At 42.5% G+C, this 25139-nt stretch overlaps 1 protein-coding gene across 1 annotated transcript in view; it reads left to right on the top strand.

The window, feature by feature from the left end:
• lrp13b (low-density lipoprotein receptor related-protein 13 b) overlaps positions 1–25139 on the top strand; it is a 50430-nt gene that overhangs the window by 20994 nt on the left and 4297 nt on the right. Inside the window, exons 13-29 of the mRNA XM_045694261.2 lie at positions 587–895; positions 1288–1503; positions 4024–4173; positions 4271–4537; positions 4663–4878; positions 4967–5143; positions 5241–5492; positions 12267–12473; positions 12571–12837; positions 12963–13178; positions 13267–13443; positions 13541–13792; positions 20556–20762; positions 20860–21126; positions 21252–21467; positions 21556–21732; positions 21830–22081. Coding sequence (XP_045550217.2) covers positions 587–895; positions 1288–1503; positions 4024–4173; positions 4271–4537; positions 4663–4878; positions 4967–5143; positions 5241–5492; positions 12267–12473; positions 12571–12837; positions 12963–13178; positions 13267–13443; positions 13541–13792; positions 20556–20762; positions 20860–21126; positions 21252–21467; positions 21556–21732; positions 21830–22081 — 3825 coding nt within the window. The remainder of the gene's footprint in view (positions 1–586; positions 896–1287; positions 1504–4023; positions 4174–4270; positions 4538–4662; positions 4879–4966; positions 5144–5240; positions 5493–12266; positions 12474–12570; positions 12838–12962; positions 13179–13266; positions 13444–13540; positions 13793–20555; positions 20763–20859; positions 21127–21251; positions 21468–21555; positions 21733–21829; positions 22082–25139) is intronic.

Below are 25139 nucleotides of genomic sequence, written 5' to 3'. Positions count from 1 at the left end.
AAGGAGCATGCAAATTGGCATGCTGAAAGCAGCAATGTCCACCAGAGTTGTTGCCAGATTATTGAATGTTAATTTCTCTACCATAAGCCGCTTCCTGTTTTAGAGAATCTGGCAGTATGTCCAACCTCAGACCACGTGTAACCATGAAGTCCCAGGACCTCCACATCCGGCTTCATCCGGATATTCTGACTTGTAGTGGGTGGGGGGCTTGAGTGGTGGGGTACTGAGGAGTATTTGTCATTACAAAAGCTAAAAAGTATGTCTCTTGTAGGATAAACTCATTGATTGGCTGGGCCTGGCTCCCCAGTGGGTGGGCCTATGCCCTCCCAGGCCCACCAATGGCTGCATCCCTGCACAGCCATATGAAATCCATAGATTAGGGCATAATTCATTTTTCAATTGACTGATTTCAATATATGAACTAACACGGTAAATCTTAAATTGTTGCATGTTGTATTTTTTGTTTCTCTGCCAATCATATCTATATCAAACATTAGGAATGCCTTCCGAATATTGCGTTATGTTGGTCCATTCCCTCTCCTAGCCTGTTCTGGTATATTCATGTTGTGCTGTCCTTGCCTTCTAGCCTGCGTGGTGTCAGTAGACCAGAAGATGAGAAATCTGTACTGGCTGTCATGTGATGAAGTCTGTGTTGGCGTCACTAACATGGATCAGGGTTACCCACGGAGACTGTACCAGTCTGGCAGTGAGGTAAGAGATGTTTATCTGGACTGGCAGCGGGGGAGGCTGTACTTGCTGGAGGCTGGCTGGATCCTATCCATGAGACTGCCAGGAGGAAACCCTAGGAAAGTCCTGAGAGTGGAGGGACTCGTCGCTGGGCGCATTGTTTTGGACCTGAAATCCAACACACTGCTCTGGAACACAGAGGGGGGCGGTCAGTATCACTGCAATATTATCTTTAACAGTGATTCTGTCTCCTATAATGCTTTTCCTTGTGCTCCTCGGTGTTGAGCTGGGGCGGGGCTGGTGCGGGCGGGGCTGGGGCGAACACAACCATGTACAAATTAATGTAACATTTGAGCATCTCACCAATTGATTGTACACCTATGTATTTTCAGTTTGTGATACGGGGGTTGGAGAAATGTTTATTTTGACATAAATAAACTTTTCTAAACATAAGAACCAGGTTGATCTGAGCTTTGCTGTTGGAAGGCTACATCTGTGTTCGGCTGTTGCTGCTGACTTTGCTCCTGGACTTTCATTAACAGTCGGTTGCTTTCACCTTACCACTCAAACAAGCTCTTTGTGCTCCTTGACCCTGTGTAGATCTGAAGATCATGAGTCTGTTGAAGTCCCAGACTCACCTGGCAGGCAGAGAGTGGAATGTCCCTGGTTCCATCATGGCCGCTCACGCTCCACTCCTAGTGTCACTGTTTAATGATGTCATCACTGTGTGGGACCGGCGGGACAGGAGGCGTGCCCAAGATGTCCCTGTCAGACCAGGCGTTGTCAGGGTGATCGTGGCTCTGGATGTAAAGGAAGGTTAGTACAATAGGATCATTAATGTCTTTAATTCAGAGTCAGGGGTAGAGATGGACGTAAAGTACCATTAGTACAATAGCATCATTAATGTGTAGTGAACAAAAATATAAATGCAACAATTTCAAAGATTTTACTGAGTTGGTTCATTTAAATAAATCAGTCAATTGAAATAAATAAATTGTGCTCATCTTTGGATTTAACATGACTGGGTGAGGGCACAGGCCCACCCACTTGGCAGCCAGGCCCACCCACTGGGGAGGGCACAGGCCCACCCAATCAATAGGTTTTTCCCCAGCAGGGCTTTATTAGACTGAAATAAAAGCATCTCAACCTTGCTTTGATGGGAACTAAAGCACTTCCCACTTTCAGTCCTAATTTCACCTTTCCTTGTAAAAGATGAATGTGAACTTCATCATCCATCACATGGAACACAGCCAAACTCATTCCATAAACCAGTCACATGTTGCGCTGACTAAAAACAATAAATTGGCCACCTAACTGCTAGACTTGTTTACAATGTACCACATCTCTGGTGAGCATGAGACTAATGCAATGTTAAGAAAATGTGCCTTTTAGCTAAGTTCTTTGATGGCAGCCATGTTTGTATTTGAGAAGCAAACTCCCTAATGCCATTCACTATATGAAAATAAACCAAGGAAAAGATAGATTTACATTTGTTAAGTCAGTTAACAAAAAGTTCTTATTTACAATGCCGACCTACCGGGGAACAGTGGGTCAACTTCCTTGTTCAGGGGCAGAATGAAAGATTTTTACTTTGTCAGCTCAGGGATTTGGTCCAGCAACCTTTTGGTTACTGGTCCGACGCTCTAACCACTAGGCTACCTGCCGCCCGTGCGCCCATTGCCTGAAATATCAACTTAGCTTGGCCACTTTTCAGCATTTTACAAATCTTCATTGTACTTGTTAGTGTATATAGGATAAGTCATTTAGTATGACAAATCACAAAGCAAATCACCTCACATTTCACCCTAAATACAAACCTAACTGTAGCGTGAAAGCTAAACAGGGTTGCCAGATAAAAAGGTAAAACATTGTTGTGGGGTGTTTGTGGTGGGCATCATTTAATTTGAGGGGGAGTGGTTTCAAGTCCATGGGGGGTAAAAATGGGGGAATGGTATTGTGGGGGGGTGTGATGCAGGAAATATTATGAGGGGGATTTATCAATTAAACAAGTTTACAAGCTAAATAAAACCCATGGAAAAGGGGTTTCTGAGCTGGCAACTAAAAAATGTGCCCCCGACTGGAATTTTGTTTTGAACTGTCATCCAACTCGGGAACATGGGCTTCTTTCTAGAGCACTGACTTTCTGACCTGAATATCACGGACGTCATGATTTGACCTCGTAGTTTTCAGAGTTCCCAGTTGTCTTGAAAGCACCATAAGTCAGTGGCGTGAACCATCCCTAAACTTAGTTTAGTTATAACTTTGGTCTGACAGACGCTTATGTGACCAGGATGCATGGTATGTCAACAAACATGTTGCCACTCATAGCTGGCAAATAGCTTAGCATTAGCTCATCATAATGTAATAATCATAATCAGTACAACCTTAAAGTGTTTTAAACACGTTACAATATGAAAGAATCGGAATGCATGATTTGTCACCAGCACATGAAAATATGTGAATAAAACAGTGAATTCATTACGCTCCATACATGCATAGCCATTTCTACTATAACACAACACAATATACAGAAACTAAGGCTCTTTGATAGGAACGCACACGTTCAAAATATATTATTTGTAAGGAAAATGACAATGATGGAAATGCGGGCACATTAGAAAACGTTTGCAAGGCCTGTTCTGACCAGATATGAGCAAATGTCTGCATACTTGATCTGTGGAAACACTGGAGAAGTGCTTGGGCTCTTGTCAAAGAAAGAAGTTTGTCTGGCTCAGTGAAGCTTCAAACATACATTCCGCAACAGTGAAATGGGCTACTTTTTACGTGAAATAATTCAAACTGTTAGAAAATAAACAAAATAATTATCCTATAGATAAGCAGGCAACGTGCCTTGGTTCAAGGGCAGAGCGGATTAACACTCCTGTTTCGCAACAATCACAATGAGTGTATTCTAACATCCCGCACATAGAAAAACTCACGCTGGGGGAACCATTAGATATATTGAACTCACCCATGAAAGGTTAGAGGCCTTTTATTGTACCCAATGATCACGTTGTTTAATCAGCTTCTTGATATGCCGCACCTGTCAGGTGGCTGGATTATCTTGGCAAAGGAAAGTGCTTACACAAGGATGTAAACACAGAATTTGAAAAGCGTTTTGTGTGTAACATCACTGGGATGTTCTTTTCATCATAACTAGGGACCAACACTTTACATGTTGTATTTATATTTTTTGTTCAGTGTAATTTAAGTCTCGGGGCAAACGTTGTGTAAAGGAAGGTCAGTAGGATCAGTAATGTCGTTAATTCTGTATGACCGTTTCAAAGCTCTTCATCTGAAGATGAATTTAAATGGATGTGCATGTTTCCAACTCAGTGCCTCCTGCTCAGCCAGTCTGTACCAGTCCATCAGTGATGTGTCGGGGCTCAACTTTGTGCATCTCCCAAACTCAGCTGTGTGACACATTGAGAGACTGCCCTGATGGTTTTGATGAGGAGTCCTGCATTACTAAATGTCCAAACAGAGGTAGATATATTAACTCTTTCTGATATTTGATGCCTCTTTGCCACCCCGTAAACCCTCTTAAGCTATTTTCACGGTCCCTCTTATGTGTGTCTCCCAGGTGAGTTCCGGTGTAAGGACAGGAGGAAATGTATTGAGAGGAGTCTGGTTTGTGATGGACGCTCTCATTGCCAAGACGGCTCAGATGAGGTTGGCTGTCAGACGATAGCTGCTCCAACATCCCAGACATTGCCCCTGAAGTGTCGTATGGGTTCTAGACTGTGCAAGGATGGGAAAGAGTGTGTCCTGCACAGCCATGTTTGTGATGGAGAGGTGGACTGTAAGGATGGATCAGATGAACAGGACTGTGAGCTCCTCTGCAAAGCAGGTCAGAAGCTCACCTCTTGATCTGGTGTGATGTGTTTAATCACAAGTGGCCAGTTTCAGTACAAATCCATTCATATCAATGTCCTTTGGTCAGTTCCAGTGTGCTCATTGGTTCCTACCTCTCAGGTCAGTTCCAGTGTGCTCATGGGATGAAGTGTATCGACCAGCAGCAGGTGTGTGATGGGAAGGCACAGTGCCAGGATCGCTCTGATGAAATGGACTGCTTCAAGCCCACCAAGAGCTGCAGACATCGCTGTGACAACAATAGCCGCTGTATCCCAGAAACCTTCCTCTGTGATGGAGAGAGAGACTGTGCGGACGGCTCTGATGAGGAAGGCTGTGGTGAGACACTGCTGACTCACTTGGACAGTTGGTACAGAAGGATGAGGAGAATCTCTTTAAATGAATCTAATGTAACCTCTCTCCCTAGATTCTAACAAGGCCCTTCCTCCTGTCGTGCCAACTCTGGTTCAGACCTGTACCAGTCCATCAGTGATGTGTCGGGGCTCAACTTTGTGCATCTCCCAAACTCAGCTGTGTGACACATTGAGAGACTGCCCTGATGGTTTTGATGAGGAGTCCTGCATTACTAAATGTCCAAACAGAGGTAGATATATTAACGCTTTCTGATATTTGATGCCTCTTTGCCACCCCGTAAACCCTCTTAAGCTATCTTCACGGTCCCTCTTATGTGTGTCGCCCAGGTGAGTTCCGGTGTAAGGACAGGAGGAAATGTATTGAGAGGAGTCTGGTTTGTGATGGACGCTCTCATTGCCAAGACGGCTCAGATGAGGTTGGCTGTCCAACGATAGCTGCTCCAACATCCCAGACATTGCCCCTGAAGTGTCGTATGGGTTCTAGACTGTGCAAGGATGGGAAAGAGTGTGTCCTGCAAAGCCATGTTTGTGATGGAGAGGTGGACTGTAAGGATGGATCAGATGAACAGGACTGTGGTGGTGAGTCTGCTTTCTGACTGTGGTTCCACTTTGGTCAGTCGGGATGTTTTCTAAATCGACTAAGTGTCTGACGGTGTTCATAAAATGGCGTGACGTACCAAAAATGGGGAGTCGGACAGAACTGCCACTTACAGTACACGGTCAACAATGTGACAGGTTTTCCAATGTTGTTTTTGTAGGGCTGTCAGAGTTATAATCAGTTAATCTTTATGACATTTTTGTGGGCATTTTTTTTAATCGCGATTAAGTGCATTGTCTGAAAGCGTTGAACATTAGGTCAAAAGACATCTCAAATGTACAATGCCATGTAATGCATATTAACATTGCAGTTAAAGAAAGTGTGCTTTGTCAATTTACCTAATTTTGCTAACCGTTACCTTAGGCAAAGTCAAGACATCAATATTCTTGTATTGTTTTTTTGTATGAAAATCTTAAATGATGGCTCACTGACTAGGCAGGGGGGTATATCAAAATAATTAAGACAGCACGCTTTTGGACTCATTCAGCAGTTTTTACCTGATTTAAGTACAATACCATTCAAAATGAATGAAAGTTGAAATTATATTCCTAAAACGTAAGTAAAAATGATGCTGTCGCTGCTTCCTGTTGACTAGACATATAGATAAATATCCTGTCAAAATCGACAACTAATATGCAGAAAAGGTTCTTAGTAGTACATGTTACAATCTACACAAACTGTACATCTGCAACAATAGTAATCATATATATTTTTAAATGACTACCTTATAAACTGCACACGCACCAATAATAGTGAAGACATAAAAACTATGAAATGGCACATATGGAATCATTTAGTAACCAAAAAAAGTGTTAATCAAAATATATTTTACATTTGAGATTCTTCAAATAGCCACCCTTTGCCTTGACAGCTTTGCACACTCTTGGCATTCTCTCAACCAGCGTCATCAGGTAGTCACCTGGAATGCGTTTCAATTAACAGGTGTGCCGCCTTAAAGTATTTGTGAAATGTCTTTCCTTAATGCCTTTGAGCCAATCCTTTGTGACAATGTAAGGAGGGGTATACAGAAGAGAGCCCTAGTTGGTAATTGACCAAGTCCAGATGTCAACAACAGCTCAAATGGCAATGAGAAATGACAGTCCATTACTTTAACCTCTATGGGCTAGGCGGGACGAATTCGTCCCACCTACGTAACAGCCACCTGTATCCAGTGGCGCGATTTTTGAATCGTTTGAAATACTATTACTTAATTTCTCAAACATATGACTATTTTACAGCTATTTAAAGACAAGACTCTCGTTTATCTAACCACACTGTCCGATTTCAAAAAGGCTTTACAACGAAAGCAAAACATTAGATTATGTCAGGAGAGTGCCCAGCCAGAAATAATCAGACACCCATTTTTCAAGCTAGCATATAATGTCACCAAAAACCCAAACCACAGCTAAATGCAGCACTAACCTTTTATGATCTTCATCAGATGACACACCTAGGACATTATGTTATACAATACATGCATGTCTGTTCAATCAAGTTCATATTTATATCAAAAAACAGCTTTTTACATTAGCATGTGACGTTCAGAAAAAGCATACCCCCCGCAAACTTCCGGGGAATTTCCTAACAGTTTGCTAAATTACTCACGATAAATGTTCACAAAAAGCATAACAATTATTTTAAGAATTATAGATGCATTACTCCTCTATGCACTCGATATGTCCGATTTTAAAATAGCTTTTCGGATGAAGCACATTTTGCAATATTCTAAGTACATAGCCCAGCCATCACGGCTAGCTATTTAGACACCCAGCAAGTTTAGCCTTCACCATAATCACATTTCCTATAAGAAAAATGTTCTTACCTTTCCTGTTCTTCGTCAGAATGCACTCCCAGGACTTCTACTTCAATAACAAATGTAGGTTTGGTCCAAAATAATCCATCGTTATATCCGAATAGCGGCGTTTTGTTTGTGCGTTCTAGACACTATCAGAATGGTAATCCACGGTCGTGCGCATGGCGCATGGCGTGACAAAAAATGTCTAAATATTCCATTACCGTACTTCGAAGCATGTCAACCGCTGTTTAAAACCAATTTTTATGCCATTTATCTCGTAGAAAAGCGATAATATTCCGACCGGGAATCTGCAATAAACTAAACAGCCTAATGAAAATACTCCACGGGGGGCTAATCGCGCATGCGCCTCATTCCATTGTCACCTAATGGGACACTTGAATAAGGCGACAATCTGTTTCAGCCTGAGGCTGCCTCGTCAACCTTCATGATTTTCCCGGCTTCTGAGAGCCTATTGGAGCCCTGGGAATTGTCACGTTACAGCTAAGATCCTTACTCTTCAATAAACAGATGCAAGACGCACGACTCCTTGTCACAGGCCACTTCCTGCATGAAACCTTGTCAGGTTTTTGCCTGCCATAGGAGTTCTGTTATACTCAGACACCATTCAAACAGTTTTAGAAACTTTAGGGTGTTTTCTATCCAAACCTGAACAATAATATGCATATTCTAGCTTCTGAGTTGGTGTAGGAGGCAGTTAAAAATGGGCACATATTTTTTCCACAATTCTCAATACTGCCCCCTAGCCCAAACAGGTTAAGACATGAAGGTCAGTCAATTTGCAAAATTTCAATAACTTTTAAAGTTCAAGTGCAGTCGCAAAAACCAAGCGCCATAATGTAACTGGCTCTAATGAGGACCGCCACAGGAATGGAAGACCCAGAGTTACCCCGGCTGCAAAGGATATGAGCATTAGATTTGCCAGCCTCAGAAATTGCAGCCCAAATAAATGCTTCACATAGTTCAAGACGCATCTCAACATCAACTGGTCAGAGGAGACAATGAATCTGGCCTTCATGGTTGAATTGCTGCAAAGAAACCACTACTGAAGGACACGAATAAGAAAGACTTGCTTGGACCAAGAAACATGAGCAAATTGGAGATTTTTGGTTCCAACCTTTGTCTTTGCGAGAACGGATGATCTCCGCATGCGTTTTCCCACCATAAAGCAATGAGGTGTTATTGTGTGGGGCTGGTGACACTGTCTGTGATTTATTTAGAATTCAAGGCACACTTAACCAGCATGACTACCACAGCGTTCTGCAGCGATACGCCATCCCATCTGGTTTGGGCTTAGTGGGACTGTCATTTAGTTTTTCAACAGGACAATGACCAAACACAACTCCAGGCTGTAAGGGCTATTTTACCAATACGGAGAGGGATTGAGTGCTGCATCAGATGACCTGGCTTCCACAATCCCCCGACCTCAACCAAATTGAGATGGTTTGGGATGAGTTGGACCGCAGAGTGAAGGAAAAGCAGCCAACAAGTGCTCAGCATATGTGGGAACTCCTTCAAGACTTGGAAAAGCATTCCAGGTGAAGCTGGTTGAGCGAATGCCAAGAGTGCAAAGCTGTCAAGGCAAAGGGTGGCTATTTGAAATATATAACATATATTTAGATTTGAACACTTTTTTGGTTACTACATGATTCCATATGTTTCATAGTTTGGATGTCTTCACTATTATTCTACAACATACAAAATATGAAAAATAAAGAACCGTTTGCTTGAGTAGGTATTCTAACACTTTTGACCGGTAGGGTTTATATACATCACTTAGAGGACAACCTTTGGAAATGTCCACTATTTTGTGATGTTTTGATAGGGGATCACAAAATATATATATATATATATATGCCACATGGAAACTTGGATTAACCTATACATGGTTAGTTAGATGAGCATTTATAGAAGGCTTCTATTTATATTTTGGAATGGCAGATTTAGATTTTGGTGGTCTGCATCAAGGAAAAAGGAATAAACCACTAAGGTCAATGAATCACGACCTGCCGTAGAATATCCGCAGTGAGTGGTAATTGTATTTATTTCACCTTTATTTAACCAGGTAAGCTAGTTGAGAACAAGTTCTCATTTAGAACTGCGACCTGGCCAAGATGAAGCAAAGCAGTGCGACAAACAAGAGTTACACATGGAATAAACAACCGTACAGTCAATAACACAATAGGAAAAAGAGTCTATATACAGTTTGTGCAAATGGCATGAGGTGGTAAGGCAATAGGCCATAGTAGAAAAGTAATTACAATTTAGCAGATTAACACTGGAGTGATAGATGAGCAGATGATGATGAGCAAATGATGGTGTGTAAGAAGTGATACTGGTGTGCAAAAGAGCAGAAAACTAAATTAAAAACAATATGGGGATGAGGTAGGTAGATTGGGTGGGCTATTTAGATGGACTATGTACAGCTGCAGCGATCGGTTAGCTGCTCAGATAGCTAATGTTTAAAGTTAGTGAGGGAAATGTAAGTCTCCAGCTTCAGCGATTTTAATTTAATTTTTTTGCAATTCGTTCCAATCACTGGCAGCCGAGAACTAGAAGGAAAGGCGGCCAAACGAGGTGTTTGGCTTTGGGGATGACCAGTGAGATATACCTGCTCGGGTGGGTGTAATCGTAACCAGTGAGCTGAGATAAGGCGGCGCTTTACCTAGCCTAGACTTATAGATGACCTGGAGCCAGTGGGTCTGGCGATGAATATGTAGCGAGGGCCAGCCGACTAGAGCATACAGGTCGCAGTGGTGGGTGGTATAAGGGGCTTGGGTAACAAAACGGATGGCACTGTGATAGACTACAACCAATTTGCTGAGTAGAGTATTGGAAGGTATTTTGTAGATGACATCGTTGAGGATCGGTAGGACAGTCAGTTTTACCAGGGTAAGTTTGGCGGCGGGAGTGAAGGAGGCTTTTTTAAACTTTCAAATCGTTGATAATTTGACTTTCAAATCGTTGTATTGATGTGTGGCCAGTGACTTGAAGACCGCCCAGAATTATCTGCTTCATTTGAGGAAAATTCAAACTGCATTCTAAGTTCTGTGACCACCCCCCACTCCTATGACAAAATCAAATATATTGCTCTGTTTTAAGCAATTGGTCTTGTCGTCATGTTGACAAAACTTTTATACTAACATCACCAAACTGAGGTCAAACATGTGTAATTCCCCCCCAATTCGATGTGGTTAAAACGTTCCCTTGTGTAATGCAGTAACACATACTGTCGACATATTGGAAAGTAGCATAATATACATTTATTAGAAATGGATAAATCATTTTAATTTAGGATGATAGTAAATGATATAAACTCCTTTGTTTCAATAATCACATATTTCTAGACCACATATAACCACTCCAGCCCAGGACCTCAACATCCAGTTTCACCTGTGGGATCATCTGAGACCAGCTTCTCGGACAGCTGATGAAACTGTGGTTTTACAAAACTGAAGAAAGTCTGCTCAAACGGTCTCAGGGAAGCTCTTCTGCGCGCTTGTCATCCTCACTATGGTCTTGACCTGACTGTAGTTCGACATCGTAACCGACTTCAGTGGGCAAATGCTCACCTTCGATGGCCACTGGCACTCTGGCAAAGTGTGCTTCATGGATTAATCCTGGTTTCAATTGAACCGAGCAGATGTTAGACAGAATAAGGCATCGTGTGGGCGAGAGGTTTGATGTCAACGTTGTGAAGAGTGCCCCATGGTGGGCTTATGGTATGGGCAAGCATAAGCTACGGCCAATGAACACAATTGCATTTTATCGATGGCAATTTGAATGCACTGAGATGCCGTGAGATCCTGAGGCCCATTGCAGTCCCATTTATCTGCTGCCATCACCTCATGTTTCAGCATGATAATGCATGGCGCCATGTCACAAGGATCTGTACACAATTCCTGGAAGCTGAAAATATTCCAGTTCTTCCATGGCCTGCGTACTCACCAGACAGACATGTCACCCGTTGAGCATGTTTGGAATACTCTGTGTACGACAGCATTTTCCAGTTCCTGCCAATTTCCAGCAACTTCTCACAGCCATTGAAGAGGAGTGGGACAATATTCCACAGGCTGCCATCAACAGCCTGATCAACTCTACATGAAGATGGCAAATGGCGGTCACACCAGATACTGACTGGTTTTTTGATCCACACCTCTACCTTTTAAGGTACCTGTGACCAGCTGATGCAAATCTGTATTCCCAGTTGTGAAATCCATAGGTTAAGGCCTAATGATTGTATTTAAATTGACTGATTTCCTTATCGAATCGATTTATAAAGGCTTTTTTTTTTACATAGCAGATGTCAAAGTGCTATACAGAAAACGAGCCTAAAACCCCAAACAGCAAGCAATGCAGACGTAGAAGCATGGTGGCAATGAACTCCCTAGAACGGCAGGAACTTAGGAAGAAACCTAGAGGAACCAGGCTCTGAGGGGTGGCCAGTCCTCTTCTGGCTGTGCCGTGTGGAGAATAAGGGTACATGGCCATTTAAGGCCAGATTGTTCAAAAGTTGATAGATGACCAGCAGGGTTAAAATAATCAGTGGTTGCAGAGGGTGCAACATGTCAGTACCTCAGGAGTAAATGTCAGTTGGCTTTTCATAGCTGAGCAGTGAGGTTGTTGTCGGGGGGGGGGGGTGGTGTCGAGGAGCCCAGTAAAATCTTTGCGATTGTTGCGTTTTATATTCTTAACTGTACATTGACATATCGAATGCGCGGGCTGGCAAAACCCTGGATCATTGTTATTCTAACTTCCGCGACGCATACAAAGCCCTCCCCTGCCCTCCTTTCGGAAAATCTATATTAGCAGGTGAGACATGTTACCTACAGTCTAACCCTTTGTGCTGAATTGTTTTGTGGAAACTAACGGTTCATTAGACTTGTTCTGGGTAGAGTGTAAAAGGCTTGTCCATTATCTTGGTAATACTCTCTCCCTACAGGATCTCCAATTCCACTTACTACCGCTTATTTGGCTCCAACTGCAACCATTCCAGATAATCTTCCTGCTCAGCCAGTCTGTACCAGTCCATCAGTGATGTGTCGGGGCTCAACTTTGTGCATCTCCCAAACTCAGCTGTGTGACACATTGAGAGACTGCCCTGATGGTTTTGATGAGGAGTCCTGCATTACTAAATGTCCAAACAGAGGTAGATATATTAACTCTTTCTGATATTTGATGCCTCTTTGCCACCCCGTAAACCCTCTTAAGCTATTTTCACGGTCCCTCTTATGTGTGTCTCCCAGGTGAGTTCCGGTGTAAGGACAGGAGGAAATGTATTGAGAGGAGTCTGGTTTGTGATGGACGCTCTCATTGCCAAGACGGCTCAGATGAGGTTGGCTGTCAGACGATAGCTGCTCCAACATCCCAGACATTGCCCCTGAAGTGTCGTATGGGTTCTAGACTGTGCAAGGATGGGAAAGAGTGTGTCCTGCACAGCCATGTTTGTGATGGAGAGGTGGACTGTAAGGATGGATCAGATGAACAGGACTGTGAGCTCCTCTGCAAAGCAGGTCAGAAGCTCACCTCTTGATCTGGTGTGATGTGTTTAATCACAAGTGGCCAGTTTCAGTACAAATCCATTCATATCAATGTCCTTTGGTCAGTTCCAGTGTGCTCATTGGTTCCTACCTCTCAGGTCAGTTCCAGTGTGCTCATGGGATGAAGTGTATCGACCAGCAGCAGGTGTGTGATGGGAAGGCACAGTGCCAGGATCGCTCTGATGAAATGGACTGCTTCAAGCCCACCAAGAGCTGCAGACATCGCTGTGACAACAATAGCCGCTGTATCCCAGAAACCTTCCTCTGTGATGGAGAGAGAGACTGTGCGGACGGCTCTGATGAGGAAGGCTGTGGTGAGACACTGCTGACTCACTTGGACAGTTGGTACAGAAGGATGAGGAGAATCTCTTTAAATGAATCTAATGTAACCTCTCTCCCTAGATTCTAACAAGGCCCTTCCTCCTGTCGTGCCAACTCTGGTTCAGACCTGTACCAGTCCATCAGTGATGTGTCGGGGCTCAACTTTGTGCATCTCCCAAACTCAGCTGTGTGACACATTGAGAGACTGCCCTGATGGTTTTGATGAGGAGTCCTGCATTACTAAATGTCCAAACAGAGGTAGATATATTAACGCTTTCTGATATTTGATGCCTCTTTGCCACCCCGTAAACCCTCTTAAGCTATCTTCACGGTCCCTCTTATGTGTGTCGCCCAGGTGAGTTCCGGTGTAAGGACAGGAGGAAATGTATTGAGAGGAGTCTGGTTTGTGATGGACGCTCTCATTGCCAAGACGGCTCAGATGAGGTTGGCTGTCCAACGATAGCTGCTCCAACATCCCAGACATTGCCCCTGAAGTGTCGTATGGGTTCTAGACTGTGCAAGGATGGGAAAGAGTGTGTCCTGCAAAGCCATGTTTGTGATGGAGAGGTGGACTGTAAGGATGGATCAGATGAACAGGACTGTGGTGGTGAGTCTGCTTTCTGACTGTGGTTCCACTTTGGTCAGTCGGGATGTTTTCTAAATCGACTAAGTGTCTGACGGTGTTCATAAAATGGCGTGACGTACCAAAAATGGGGAGTCGGACAGAACTGCCACTTACAGTACACGGTCAACAATGTGACAGGTTTTCCAATGTTGTTTTTGTAGGGCTGTCAGAGTTATAATCAGTTAATCTTTATGACATTTTTGTGGGCATTTTTTTTAATCGCGATTAAGTGCATTGTCTGAAAGCGTTGAACATTAGGTCAAAAGACATCTCAAATGTACAATGCCATGTAATGCATATTAACATTGCAGTTAAAGAAAGTGTGCTTTGTCAATTTACCTAATTTTGCTAACCGTTACCTTAGGCAAAGTCAAGACATCAATATTCTTGTATTGTTTTTTTGTATGAAAATCTTAAATGATGGCTCACTGACTAGGCAGGGGGGTATATCAAAATAATTAAGACAGCACGCTTTTGGACTCATTCAGCAGTTTTTACCTGATTTAAGTACAATACCATTCAAAATGAATGAAAGTTGAAATTATATTCCTAAAACGTAAGTAAAAATGATGCTGTCGCTGCTTCCTGTTGACTAGACATATAGATAAATATCCTGTCAAAATCGACAACTAATATGCAGAAAAGGTTCTTAGTAGTACATGTTACAATCTACACAAACTGTACATCTGCAACAATAGTAATCATATATATTTTTAAATGACTACCTTATAAACTGCACACGCACCAATAATAGTGAAGACATAAAAACTATGAAATGGCACATATGGAATCATTTAGTAACCAAAAAAAGTGTTAATCAAAATATATTTTACATTTGAGATTCTTCAAATAGCCACCCTTTGCCTTGACAGCTTTGCACACTCTTGGCATTCTCTCAACCAGCGTCATCAGGTAGTCACCTGGAATGCGTTTCAATTAACAGGTGTGCCGCCTTAAAGTATTTGTGAAATGTCTTTCCTTAATGCCTTTGAGCCAATCCTTTGTGACAATGTAAGGAGGGGTATACAGAAGAGAGCCCTAGTTGGTAATTGACCAAGTCCAGATGTCAACAACAGCTCAAATGGCAATGAGAAATGACAGTCCATTACTTTAACCTCTATGGGCTAGGCGGGACGAATTCGTCCCACCTACGTAACAGCCACCTGTATCCAGTGGCGCGATTTTTGAATCGTTTGAAATACTATTACTTAATTTCTCAAACATATGACTATTTTACAGCTATTTAAAGACAAGACTCTCGTTTATCTAACCACACTGTCCGATTTCAAAAAGGCTTTACAACGAAAGCAAAACATTAGATTATGTCAGGAGAGTGCCCAGCCAGAAATAATCAGACACCCATTTTTCAAGCTAGCATATAATGTCACCAAAAACCCAAACCACAGCTAAATGCAGCACTAACCTTTTATGATCTTCATCAGATGACACACCTAGGACATTATGTTATACAATACATGCATGTCTGTTCAATCAAGTTCATATTTATATCAAAAAACAGCTTTTTACATTAGCATGTGACGTTCAGAAAAAGCATACCCCCCGCAAACTTCCGGGGAATTTCCTAACAGTTTGCTAAATTACTCACGATAAATGTTCACAAAAAGCATAACAATTATTTTAAGAATTATAGATGCATTACTCCTCTATGCACTCGATATGTCCGATTTTAAAATAGCTTTTCGGATGAAGCACATTTTGCAATATTCTAAGTACATAGCCCAGCCATCACGGCTAGCTATTTAGACACCCAGCAAGTTTAGCCTTCACCATAATCACATTTCCTATAAGAAAAATGTTCTTACCTTTCCTGTTCTTCGTCAGAATGCACTCCCAGGACTTCTACTTCAATAACAAATGTAGGTTTGGTCCAAAATAATCCATCGTTATATCCGAATAGCGGCGTTTTGTTTGTGCGTTCTAGACACTATCAGAATGGTAATCCACGGTCGTGCGCATGGCGTGACAAAAAATGTCTAAATATTCCATTACCGTACTTCGAAGCATGTCAACCGCTGTTTAAAACCAATTTTTATGCCATTTATCTCGTAGAAAAGCGATAATATTCCGACCGGGAATCTGCAATAAACTAAACAGCCTAATGAAAATACTCCACGGGGGGCTAATCGCGCATGCGCCTCATTCCATTGTCACCTAATGGGACACTTGAATAAGGCGACAATCTGTTTCAGCCTGAGGCTGCCTCGTCAACCTTCATGATTTTCCCGGCTTCTGAGAGCCTATTGGAGCCCTGGGAATTGTCACGTTACAGCTAAGATCCTTACTCTTCAATAAACAGATGCAAGACGCACGACTCCTTGTCACAGGCCACTTCCTGCATGAAACCTTGTCAGGTTTTTGCCTGCCATAGGAGTTCTGTTATACTCAGACACCATTCAAACAGTTTTAGAAACTTTAGGGTGTTTTCTATCCAAACCTGAACAATAATATGCATATTCTAGCTTCTGAGTTGGTGTAGGAGGCAGTTAAAAATGGGCACATATTTTTTCCACAATTCTCAATACTGCCCCCTAGCCCAAACAGGTTAAGACATGAAGGTCAGTCAATTTGCAAAATTTCAATAACTTTTAAAGTTCAAGTGCAGTCGCAAAAACCAAGCGCCATAATGTAACTGGCTCTAATGAGGACCGCCACAGGAATGGAAGACCCAGAGTTACCCCGGCTGCAAAGGATATGAGCATTAGATTTGCCAGCCTCAGAAATTGCAGCCCAAATAAATGCTTCACATAGTTCAAGACGCATCTCAACATCAACTGGTCAGAGGAGACAATGAATCTGGCCTTCATGGTTGAATTGCTGCAAAGAAACCACTACTGAAGGACACGAATAAGAAAGACTTGCTTGGACCAAGAAACATGAGCAAATTGGAGATTTTTGGTTCCAACCTTTGTCTTTGCGAGAACGGATGATCTCCGCATGCGTTTTCCCACCATAAAGCAATGAGGTGTTATTGTGTGGGGCTGGTGACACTGTCTGTGATTTATTTAGAATTCAAGGCACACTTAACCAGCATGACTACCACAGCGTTCTGCAGCGATACGCCATCCCATCTGGTTTGGGCTTAGTGGGACTGTCATTTAGTTTTTCAACAGGACAATGACCAAACACAACTCCAGGCTGTAAGGGCTATTTTACCAATACGGAGAGGGATTGAGTGCTGCATCAGATGACCTGGCTTCCACAATCCCCCGACCTCAACCAAATTGAGATGGTTTGGGATGAGTTGGACCGCAGAGTGAAGGAAAAGCAGCCAACAAGTGCTCAGCATATGTGGGAACTCCTTCAAGACTTGGAAAAGCATTCCAGGTGAAGCTGGTTGAGCGAATGCCAAGAGTGCAAAGCTGTCAAGGCAAAGGGTGGCTATTTGAAATATATAACATATATTTAGATTTGAACACTTTTTTGGTTACTACATGATTCCATATGTTTCATAGTTTGGATGTCTTCACTATTATTCTACAACATACAAAATATGAAAAATAAAGAACCGTTTGCTTGAGTAGGTATTCTAACACTTTTGACCGGTAGGGTTTATATACATCACTTAGAGGACAACCTTTGGAAATGTCCACTATTTTGTGATGTTTTGATAGGGGATCACAAAATATATATATATATATATGCCACATGGAAACTTGGATTAACCTATACATGGTTAGTTAGATGAGCATTTATAGAAGGCTTCTATTTATATTTTGGAATGGCAGATTTAGATTTTGGTGGTCTGCATCAAGGAAAAAGGAATAAACCACTAAGGTCAATGAATCACGACCTGCCGTAGAATATCCGCAGTGAGTGGTAATTGTATTTATTTCACCTTTATTTAACCAGGTAAGCTAGTTGAGAACAAGTTCTCATTTAGAACTGCGACCTGGCCAAGATGAAGCAAAGCAGTGCGACAAACAAGAGTTACACATGGAATAAACAACCGTACAGTCAATAACACAATAGGAAAAAGAGTCTATATACAGTTTGTGCAAATGGCATGAGGTGGTAAGGCAATAGGCCATAGTAGAAAAGTAATTACAATTTAGCAGATTAACACTGGAGTGATAGATGAGCAGATGATGATGAGCAAATGATGGTGTGTAAGAAGTGATACTGGTGTGCAAAAGAGCAGAAAACTAAATTAAAAACAATATGGGGATGAGGTAGGTAGATTGGGTGGGCTATTTAGATGGACTATGTACAGCTGCAGCGATCGGTTAGCTGCTCAGATAGCTAATGTTTAAAGTTAGTGAGGGAAATGTAAGTCTCCAGCTTCAGCGATTTTAATTTAATTTTTTTGCAATTCGTTCCAATCACTGGCAGCCGAGAACTAGAAGGAAAGGCGGCCAAACGAGGTGTTTGGCTTTGGGGATGACCAGTGAGATATACCTGCTCGGGTGGGTGTTATCGTAACCAGTGAGCTGAGATAAGGCGGCGCTTTACCTAGCCTAGACTTATAGATGACCTGGAGCCAGTGGGTCTGGCGATGAATATGTAGCGAGGGCCAGCCGACTAGAGCATACAGGTCGCAGTGGTGGGTGGTATAAGGGGCTTGGGTAACAAAACGGATGGCACTGTGATAGACTACAACCAATTTGCTGAGTAGAGTATTGGAAGGTATTTTGTAGATGACATCGTTGAGGATCGGTAGGACAGTCAGTTTTACCAGGGTAAGTTTGGCGGCGGGAGTGAAGGAGGCTTTTTTAAACTTTCAAATCGTTGATAATTTGACTTTCAAATCGTTGTATTGATGTGTGGCCAGTGACTTGAAGACCGCCCAGAATTATCTGCTTCATTTGAGGAAAATTCAAACTGCATTCTAAGTTCTGTGACCACCCCCCACTCCTATGACAAAATCAAATATATTGCTCTGTTTTAAGCAATTGGTCTTGTCGTCATGTTGACAAAACTTTTATACTAACATCACCAAACTGAGGTCAAACATGTGTAATTCCCCCCCAATTCGATGTGGTTAAAACGTTCCCTTGTGTAATGCAGTAACACATACTGTCGACATATTGGAAAGTAGCATAATATACATTTATTAGAAATGGATAAATCATTTTAATTTAGGATGATAGTAAATGATATAAACTCCTTTGTTTCAATAATCACATATTTCTAGACCACATATAACCACTCCAGCCCAGGACCTCAACATCCAGTTTCACCTGTGGGATCATCTGAGACCAGCTTCTCGGACAGCTGATGAAACTGTGGTTTTACAAAACTGAAGAAAGTCTGCTCAAACGGTCTCAGGGAAGCTCTTCTGCGCGCTTGTCATCCTCACTATGGTCTTGACCTGACTGTAGTTCGACATCGTAACCGACTTCAGTGGGCAAATGCTCACCTTCGATGGCCACTGGCACTCTGGCAAAGTGTGCTTCATGGATTAATCCTGGTTTCAATTGAACCGAGCAGATGTTAGACAGAATAAGGCATCGTGTGGGCGAGAGGTTTGATGTCAACGTTGTGAAGAGTGCCCCATGGTGGGCTTATGGTATGGGCAAGCATAAGCTACGGCCAATGAACACAATTGCATTTTATCGATGGCAATTTGAATGCACTGAGATGCCGTGAGATCCTGAGGCCCATTGCAGTCCCATTTATCTGCTGCCATCACCTCATGTTTCAGCATGATAATGCATGGCGCCATGTCACAAGGATCTGTACACAATTCCTGGAAGCTGAAAATATTCCAGTTCTTCCATGGCCTGCGTACTCACCAGACAGACATGTCACCCGTTGAGCATGTTTGGAATACTCTGTGTACGACAGCATTTTCCAGTTCCTGCCAATTTCCAGCAACTTCTCACAGCCATTGAAGAGGAGTGGGACAATATTCCACAGGCTGCCATCAACAGCCTGATCAACTCTACATGAAGATGGCAAATGGCGGTCACACCAGATACTGACTGGTTTTTTGATCCACACCTCTACCTTTTAAGGTACCTGTGACCAGCTGATGCAAATCTGTATTCCCAGTTGTGAAATCCATAGGTTAAGGCCTAATGATTGTATTTAAATTGACTGATTTCCTTATCGAATCGATTTATAAAGGCTTTTTTTTTTACATAGCAGATGTCAAAGTGCTATACAGAAAACGAGCCTAAAACCCCAAACAGCAAGCAATGCAGACGTAGAAGCATGGTGGCAATGAACTCCCTAGAACGGCAGGAACTTAGGAAGAAACCTAGAGGAACCAGGCTCTGAGGGGTGGCCAGTCCTCTTCTGGCTGTGCCGTGTGGAGAATAAGGGTACATGGCCATTTAAGGCCAGATTGTTCAAAAGTTGATAGATGACCAGCAGGGTTAAAATAATCAGTGGTTGCAGAGGGTGCAACATGTCAGTACCTCAGGAGTAAATGTCAGTTGGCTTTTCATAGCTGAGCAGTGAGGTTGTTGTCGGGGGGGGGGTGGTGTCGAGGAGCCCAGTAAAATCTTTGCGATTGTTGCGTTTTATATTCTTAACTGTACATTGACATATCGAATGCGCGGGCTGGCAAAACCCTGGATCATTGTTATTCTAACTTCCGCGACGCATACAAAGCCCTCCCCTGCCCTCCTTTCGGAAAATCTATATTAGCAGGTGAGACATGTTACCTACAGTCTAACCCTTTGTGCTGAATTGTTTTGTGGAAACTAACGGTTCATTAGACTTGTTCTGGGTAGAGTGTAAAAGGCTTGTCCATTATCTTGGTAATACTCTCTCCCTACAGGATCTCCAATTCCACTTACTACCGCTTATTTGGCTCCAACTGCAACCATTCCAGATAATCTTCCTGCTCAGCCAGTCTGTACCAGTCCATCAGTGATGTGTCGGGGCTCAACTTTGTGCATCTCCCAAACTCAGCTGTGTGACACATTGAGAGACTGCCCTGATGGTTTTGATGAGGAGTCCTGCATTACTAAATGTCCAAACAGAGGTAGATATATTAACTCTTTCTGATATTTGATGCCTCTTTGCCACCCCGTAAACCCTCTTAAGCTATTTTCACGGTCCCTCTTATGTGTGTCTCCCAGGTGAGTTCCGGTGTAAGGACAGGAGGAAATGTATTGAGAGGAGTCTGGTTTGTGATGGACGCTCTCATTGCCAAGACGGCTCAGATGAGGTTGGCTGTCAGACGATAGCTGCTCCAACATCCCAGACATTGCCCCTGAAGTGTCGTATGGGTTCTAGACTGTGCAAGGATGGGAAAGAGTGTGTCCTGCACAGCCATGTTTGTGATGGAGAGGTGGACTGTAAGGATGGATCAGATGAACAGGACTGTGAGCTCCTCTGCAAAGCAGGTCAGAAGCTCACCTCTTGATCTGGTGTGATGTGTTTAATCACAAGTGGCCAGTTTCAGTACAAATCCATTCATATCAATGTCCTTTGGTCAGTTCCAGTGTGCTCATTGGTTCCTACCTCTCAGGTCAGTTCCAGTGTGCTCATGGGATGAAGTGTATCGACCAGCAGCAGGTGTGTGATGGGAAGGCACAGTGCCAGGATCGCTCTGATGAAATGGACTGCTTCAAGCCCACCAAGAGCTGCAGACATCGCTGTGACAACAATAGCCGCTGTATCCCAGAAACCTTCCTCTGTGATGGAGAGAGAGACTGTGCGGACGGCTCTGATGAGGAAGGCTGTGGTGAGACACTGCTGACTCACTTGGACAGTTGGTACAGAAGGATGAGGAGAATCTCTTTAAATGAATCTAATGTAACCTCTCTCCCTAGATTCTAACAAGGCCCTTCCTCCTGTCGTGCCAACTCTGGTTCAGACCTGTACCAGTCCATCAGTGATGTGTCGGGGCTCAACTTTGTGCATCTCCCAAACTCAGCTGTGTGACACATTGAGAGACTGCCCTGATGGTTTTGATGAGGAGTCCTGCATTACTAAATGTCCAAACAGAGGTAGATATATTAACGCTTTCTGATATTTGATGCCTCTTTGCCACCCCGTAAACCCTCTTAAGCTATCTTCACGGTCCCTCTTATGTGTGTCGCCCAGGTGAGTTCCGGTGTAAGGACAGGAGGAAATGTATTGAGAGGAGTCTGGTTTGTGATGGACGCTCTCATTGCCAAGACGGCTCAGATGAGGTTGGCTGTCCAACGATAGCTGCTCCAACATCCCAGACATTGCCCCTGAAGTGTCGTATGGGTTCTAGACTGTGCAAGGATGGGAAAGAGTGTGTCCTGCAAAGCCATGTTTGTGATGGAGAGGTGGACTGTAAGGATGGATCAGATGAACAGGACTGTGGTGGTGAGTCTGCTTTCTGACTGTGGTTCCACTTTGGTCAGTCGGGATGTTTTCTAAATCGACTAAGTGTCTGACGGTGTTCATAAAATGGCGTGACGTACCAAAAATGGGGAGTCGGACAGAACTGCCACTTACAGTACACGGTCAACAATGTGACAGGTTTTCCAATGTTGTTTTTGTAGGGCTGTCAGAGTTATAATCAGTTAATCTTTATGACATTTTTGTGGGCATTTTTTTTAATCGCGATTAAGTGCATTGTCTGAAAGCGTTGAACATTAGGTCAAAAGACATCTCAAATGTACAATGCCATGTAATGCATATTAACATTGCAGTTAAAGAAAGTGTGCTTTGTCAATTTACCTAATTTTGCTAACCGTTACCTTAGGCAAAGTCAAGACATCAATATTCTTGTATTGTTTTTTTGTATGAAAATCTTAAATGATGGCTCACTGACTAGGCAGGGGGGTATATCAAAATAATTAAGACAGCACGCTTTTGGACTCATTCAGCAGTTTTTACCTGATTTAAGTACAATACCATTCAAAATGAATGAAAGTTGAAATTATATTCCTAAAACGTAAGTAAAAATGATGCTGTCGCTGCTTCCTGTTGACTAGACATATAGATAAATATCCTGTCAAAATCGACAACTAATATGCAGAAAAGGTTCTTAGTAGTACATGTTACAATCTACACAAACTGTACATCTGCAACAATAGTAATCATATATATTTTTAAATGACTACCTTATAAACTGCACACGCACCAATAATAGTGAAGACATAAAAACTATGAAATGGCACATATGGAATCATTTAGTAACCAAAAAAAGTGTTAATCAAAATATATTTTACATTTGAGATTCTTCAAATAGCCACCCTTTGCCTTGACAGCTTTGCACACTCTTGGCATTCTCTCAACCAGCGTCATCAGGTAGTCACCTGGAATGCGTTTCAATTAACAGGTGTGCCGCCTTAAAGTATTTGTGAAATGTCTTTCCTTAATGCCTTTGAGCCAATCCTTTGTGACAATGTAAGGAGGGGTATACAGAAGAGAGCCCTAGTTGGTAATTGACCAAGTCCAGATGTCAACAACAGCTCAAATGGCAATGAGAAATGACAGTCCATTACTTTAACCTCTATGGGCTAGGCGGGACGAATTCGTCCCACCTACGTAACAGCCACCTGTATCCAGTGGCGCGATTTTTGAATCGTTTGAAATACTATTACTTAATTTCTCAAACATATGACTATTTTACAGCTATTTAAAGACAAGACTCTCGTTTATCTAACCACACTGTCCGATTTCAAAAAGGCTTTACAACGAAAGCAAAACATTAGATTATGTCAGGAGAGTGCCCAGCCAGAAATAATCAGACACCCATTTTTCAAGCTAGCATATAATGTCACCAAAAACCCAAACCACAGCTAAATGCAGCACTAACCTTTTATGATCTTCATCAGATGACACACCTAGGACATTATGTTATACAATACATGCATGTCTGTTCAATCAAGTTCATATTTATATCAAAAAACAGCTTTTTACATTAGCATGTGACGTTCAGAAAAAGCATACCCCCCGCAAACTTCCGGGGAATTTCCTAACAGTTTGCTAAATTACTCACGATAAATGTTCACAAAAAGCATAACAATTATTTTAAGAATTATAGATGCATTACTCCTCTATGCACTCGATATGTCCGATTTTAAAATAGCTTTTCGGATGAAGCACATTTTGCAATATTCTAAGTACATAGCCCAGCCATCACGGCTAGCTATTTAGACACCCAGCAAGTTTAGCCTTCACCATAATCACATTTCCTATAAGAAAAATGTTCTTACCTTTCCTGTTCTTCGTCAGAATGCACTCCCAGGACTTCTACTTCAATAACAAATGTAGGTTTGGTCCAAAATAATCCATCGTTATATCCGAATAGCGGCGTTTTGTTTGTGCGTTCTAGACACTATCAGAATGGTAATCCACGGTCGTGCGCATGGCGTGACAAAAAATGTCTAAATATTCCATTACCGTACTTCGAAGCATGTCAACCGCTGTTTAAAACCAATTTTTATGCCATTTATCTCGTAGAAAAGCGATAATATTCCGACCGGGAATCTGCAATAAACTAAACAGCCTAATGAAAATACTCCACGGGGGGCTAATCGCGCATGCGCCTCATTCCATTGTCACCTAATGGGACACTTGAATAAGGCGACAATCTGTTTCAGCCTGAGGCTGCCTCGTCAACCTTCATGATTTTCCCGGCTTCTGAGAGCCTATTGGAGCCCTGGGAATTGTCACGTTACAGCTAAGATCCTTACTCTTCAATAAACAGATGCAAGACGCACGACTCCTTGTCACAGGCCACTTCCTGCATGAAACCTTGTCAGGTTTTTGCCTGCCATAGGAGTTCTGTTATACTCAGACACCATTCAAACAGTTTTAGAAACTTTAGGGTGTTTTCTATCCAAACCTGAACAATAATATGCATATTCTAGCTTCTGAGTTGGTGTAGGAGGCAGTTAAAAATGGGCACATATTTTTTCCACAATTCTCAATACTGCCCCCTAGCCCAAACAGGTTAAGACATGAAGGTCAGTCAATTTGCAAAATTTCAATAACTTTTAAAGTTCAAGTGCAGTCGCAAAAACCAAGCGCCATAATGTAACTGGCTCTAATGAGGACCGCCACAGGAATGGAAGACCCAGAGTTACCCCGGCTGCAAAGGATATGAGCATTAGATTTGCCAGCCTCAGAAATTGCAGCCCAAATAAATGCTTCACATAGTTCAAGACGCATCTCAACATCAACTGGTCAGAGGAGACAATGAATCTGGCCTTCATGGTTGAATTGCTGCAAAGAAACCACTACTGAAGGACACGAATAAGAAAGACTTGCTTGGACCAAGAAACATGAGCAAATTGGAGATTTTTGGTTCCAACCTTTGTCTTTGCGAGAACGGATGATCTCCGCATGCGTTTTCCCACCATAAAGCAATGAGGTGTTATTGTGTGGGGCTGGTGACACTGTCTGTGATTTATTTAGAATTCAAGGCACA

This window comes from Salmo salar, chromosome 01 (assembly GCF_965601325.2).
Source record: "Salmo salar chromosome 01, fSalSal1, whole genome shotgun sequence".
Classification (NCBI taxonomy): Eukaryota; Metazoa; Chordata; class Actinopteri; order Salmoniformes; family Salmonidae; genus Salmo; species Salmo salar.
This window is presented reverse-complemented; position numbering and strand designations above follow the sequence as displayed.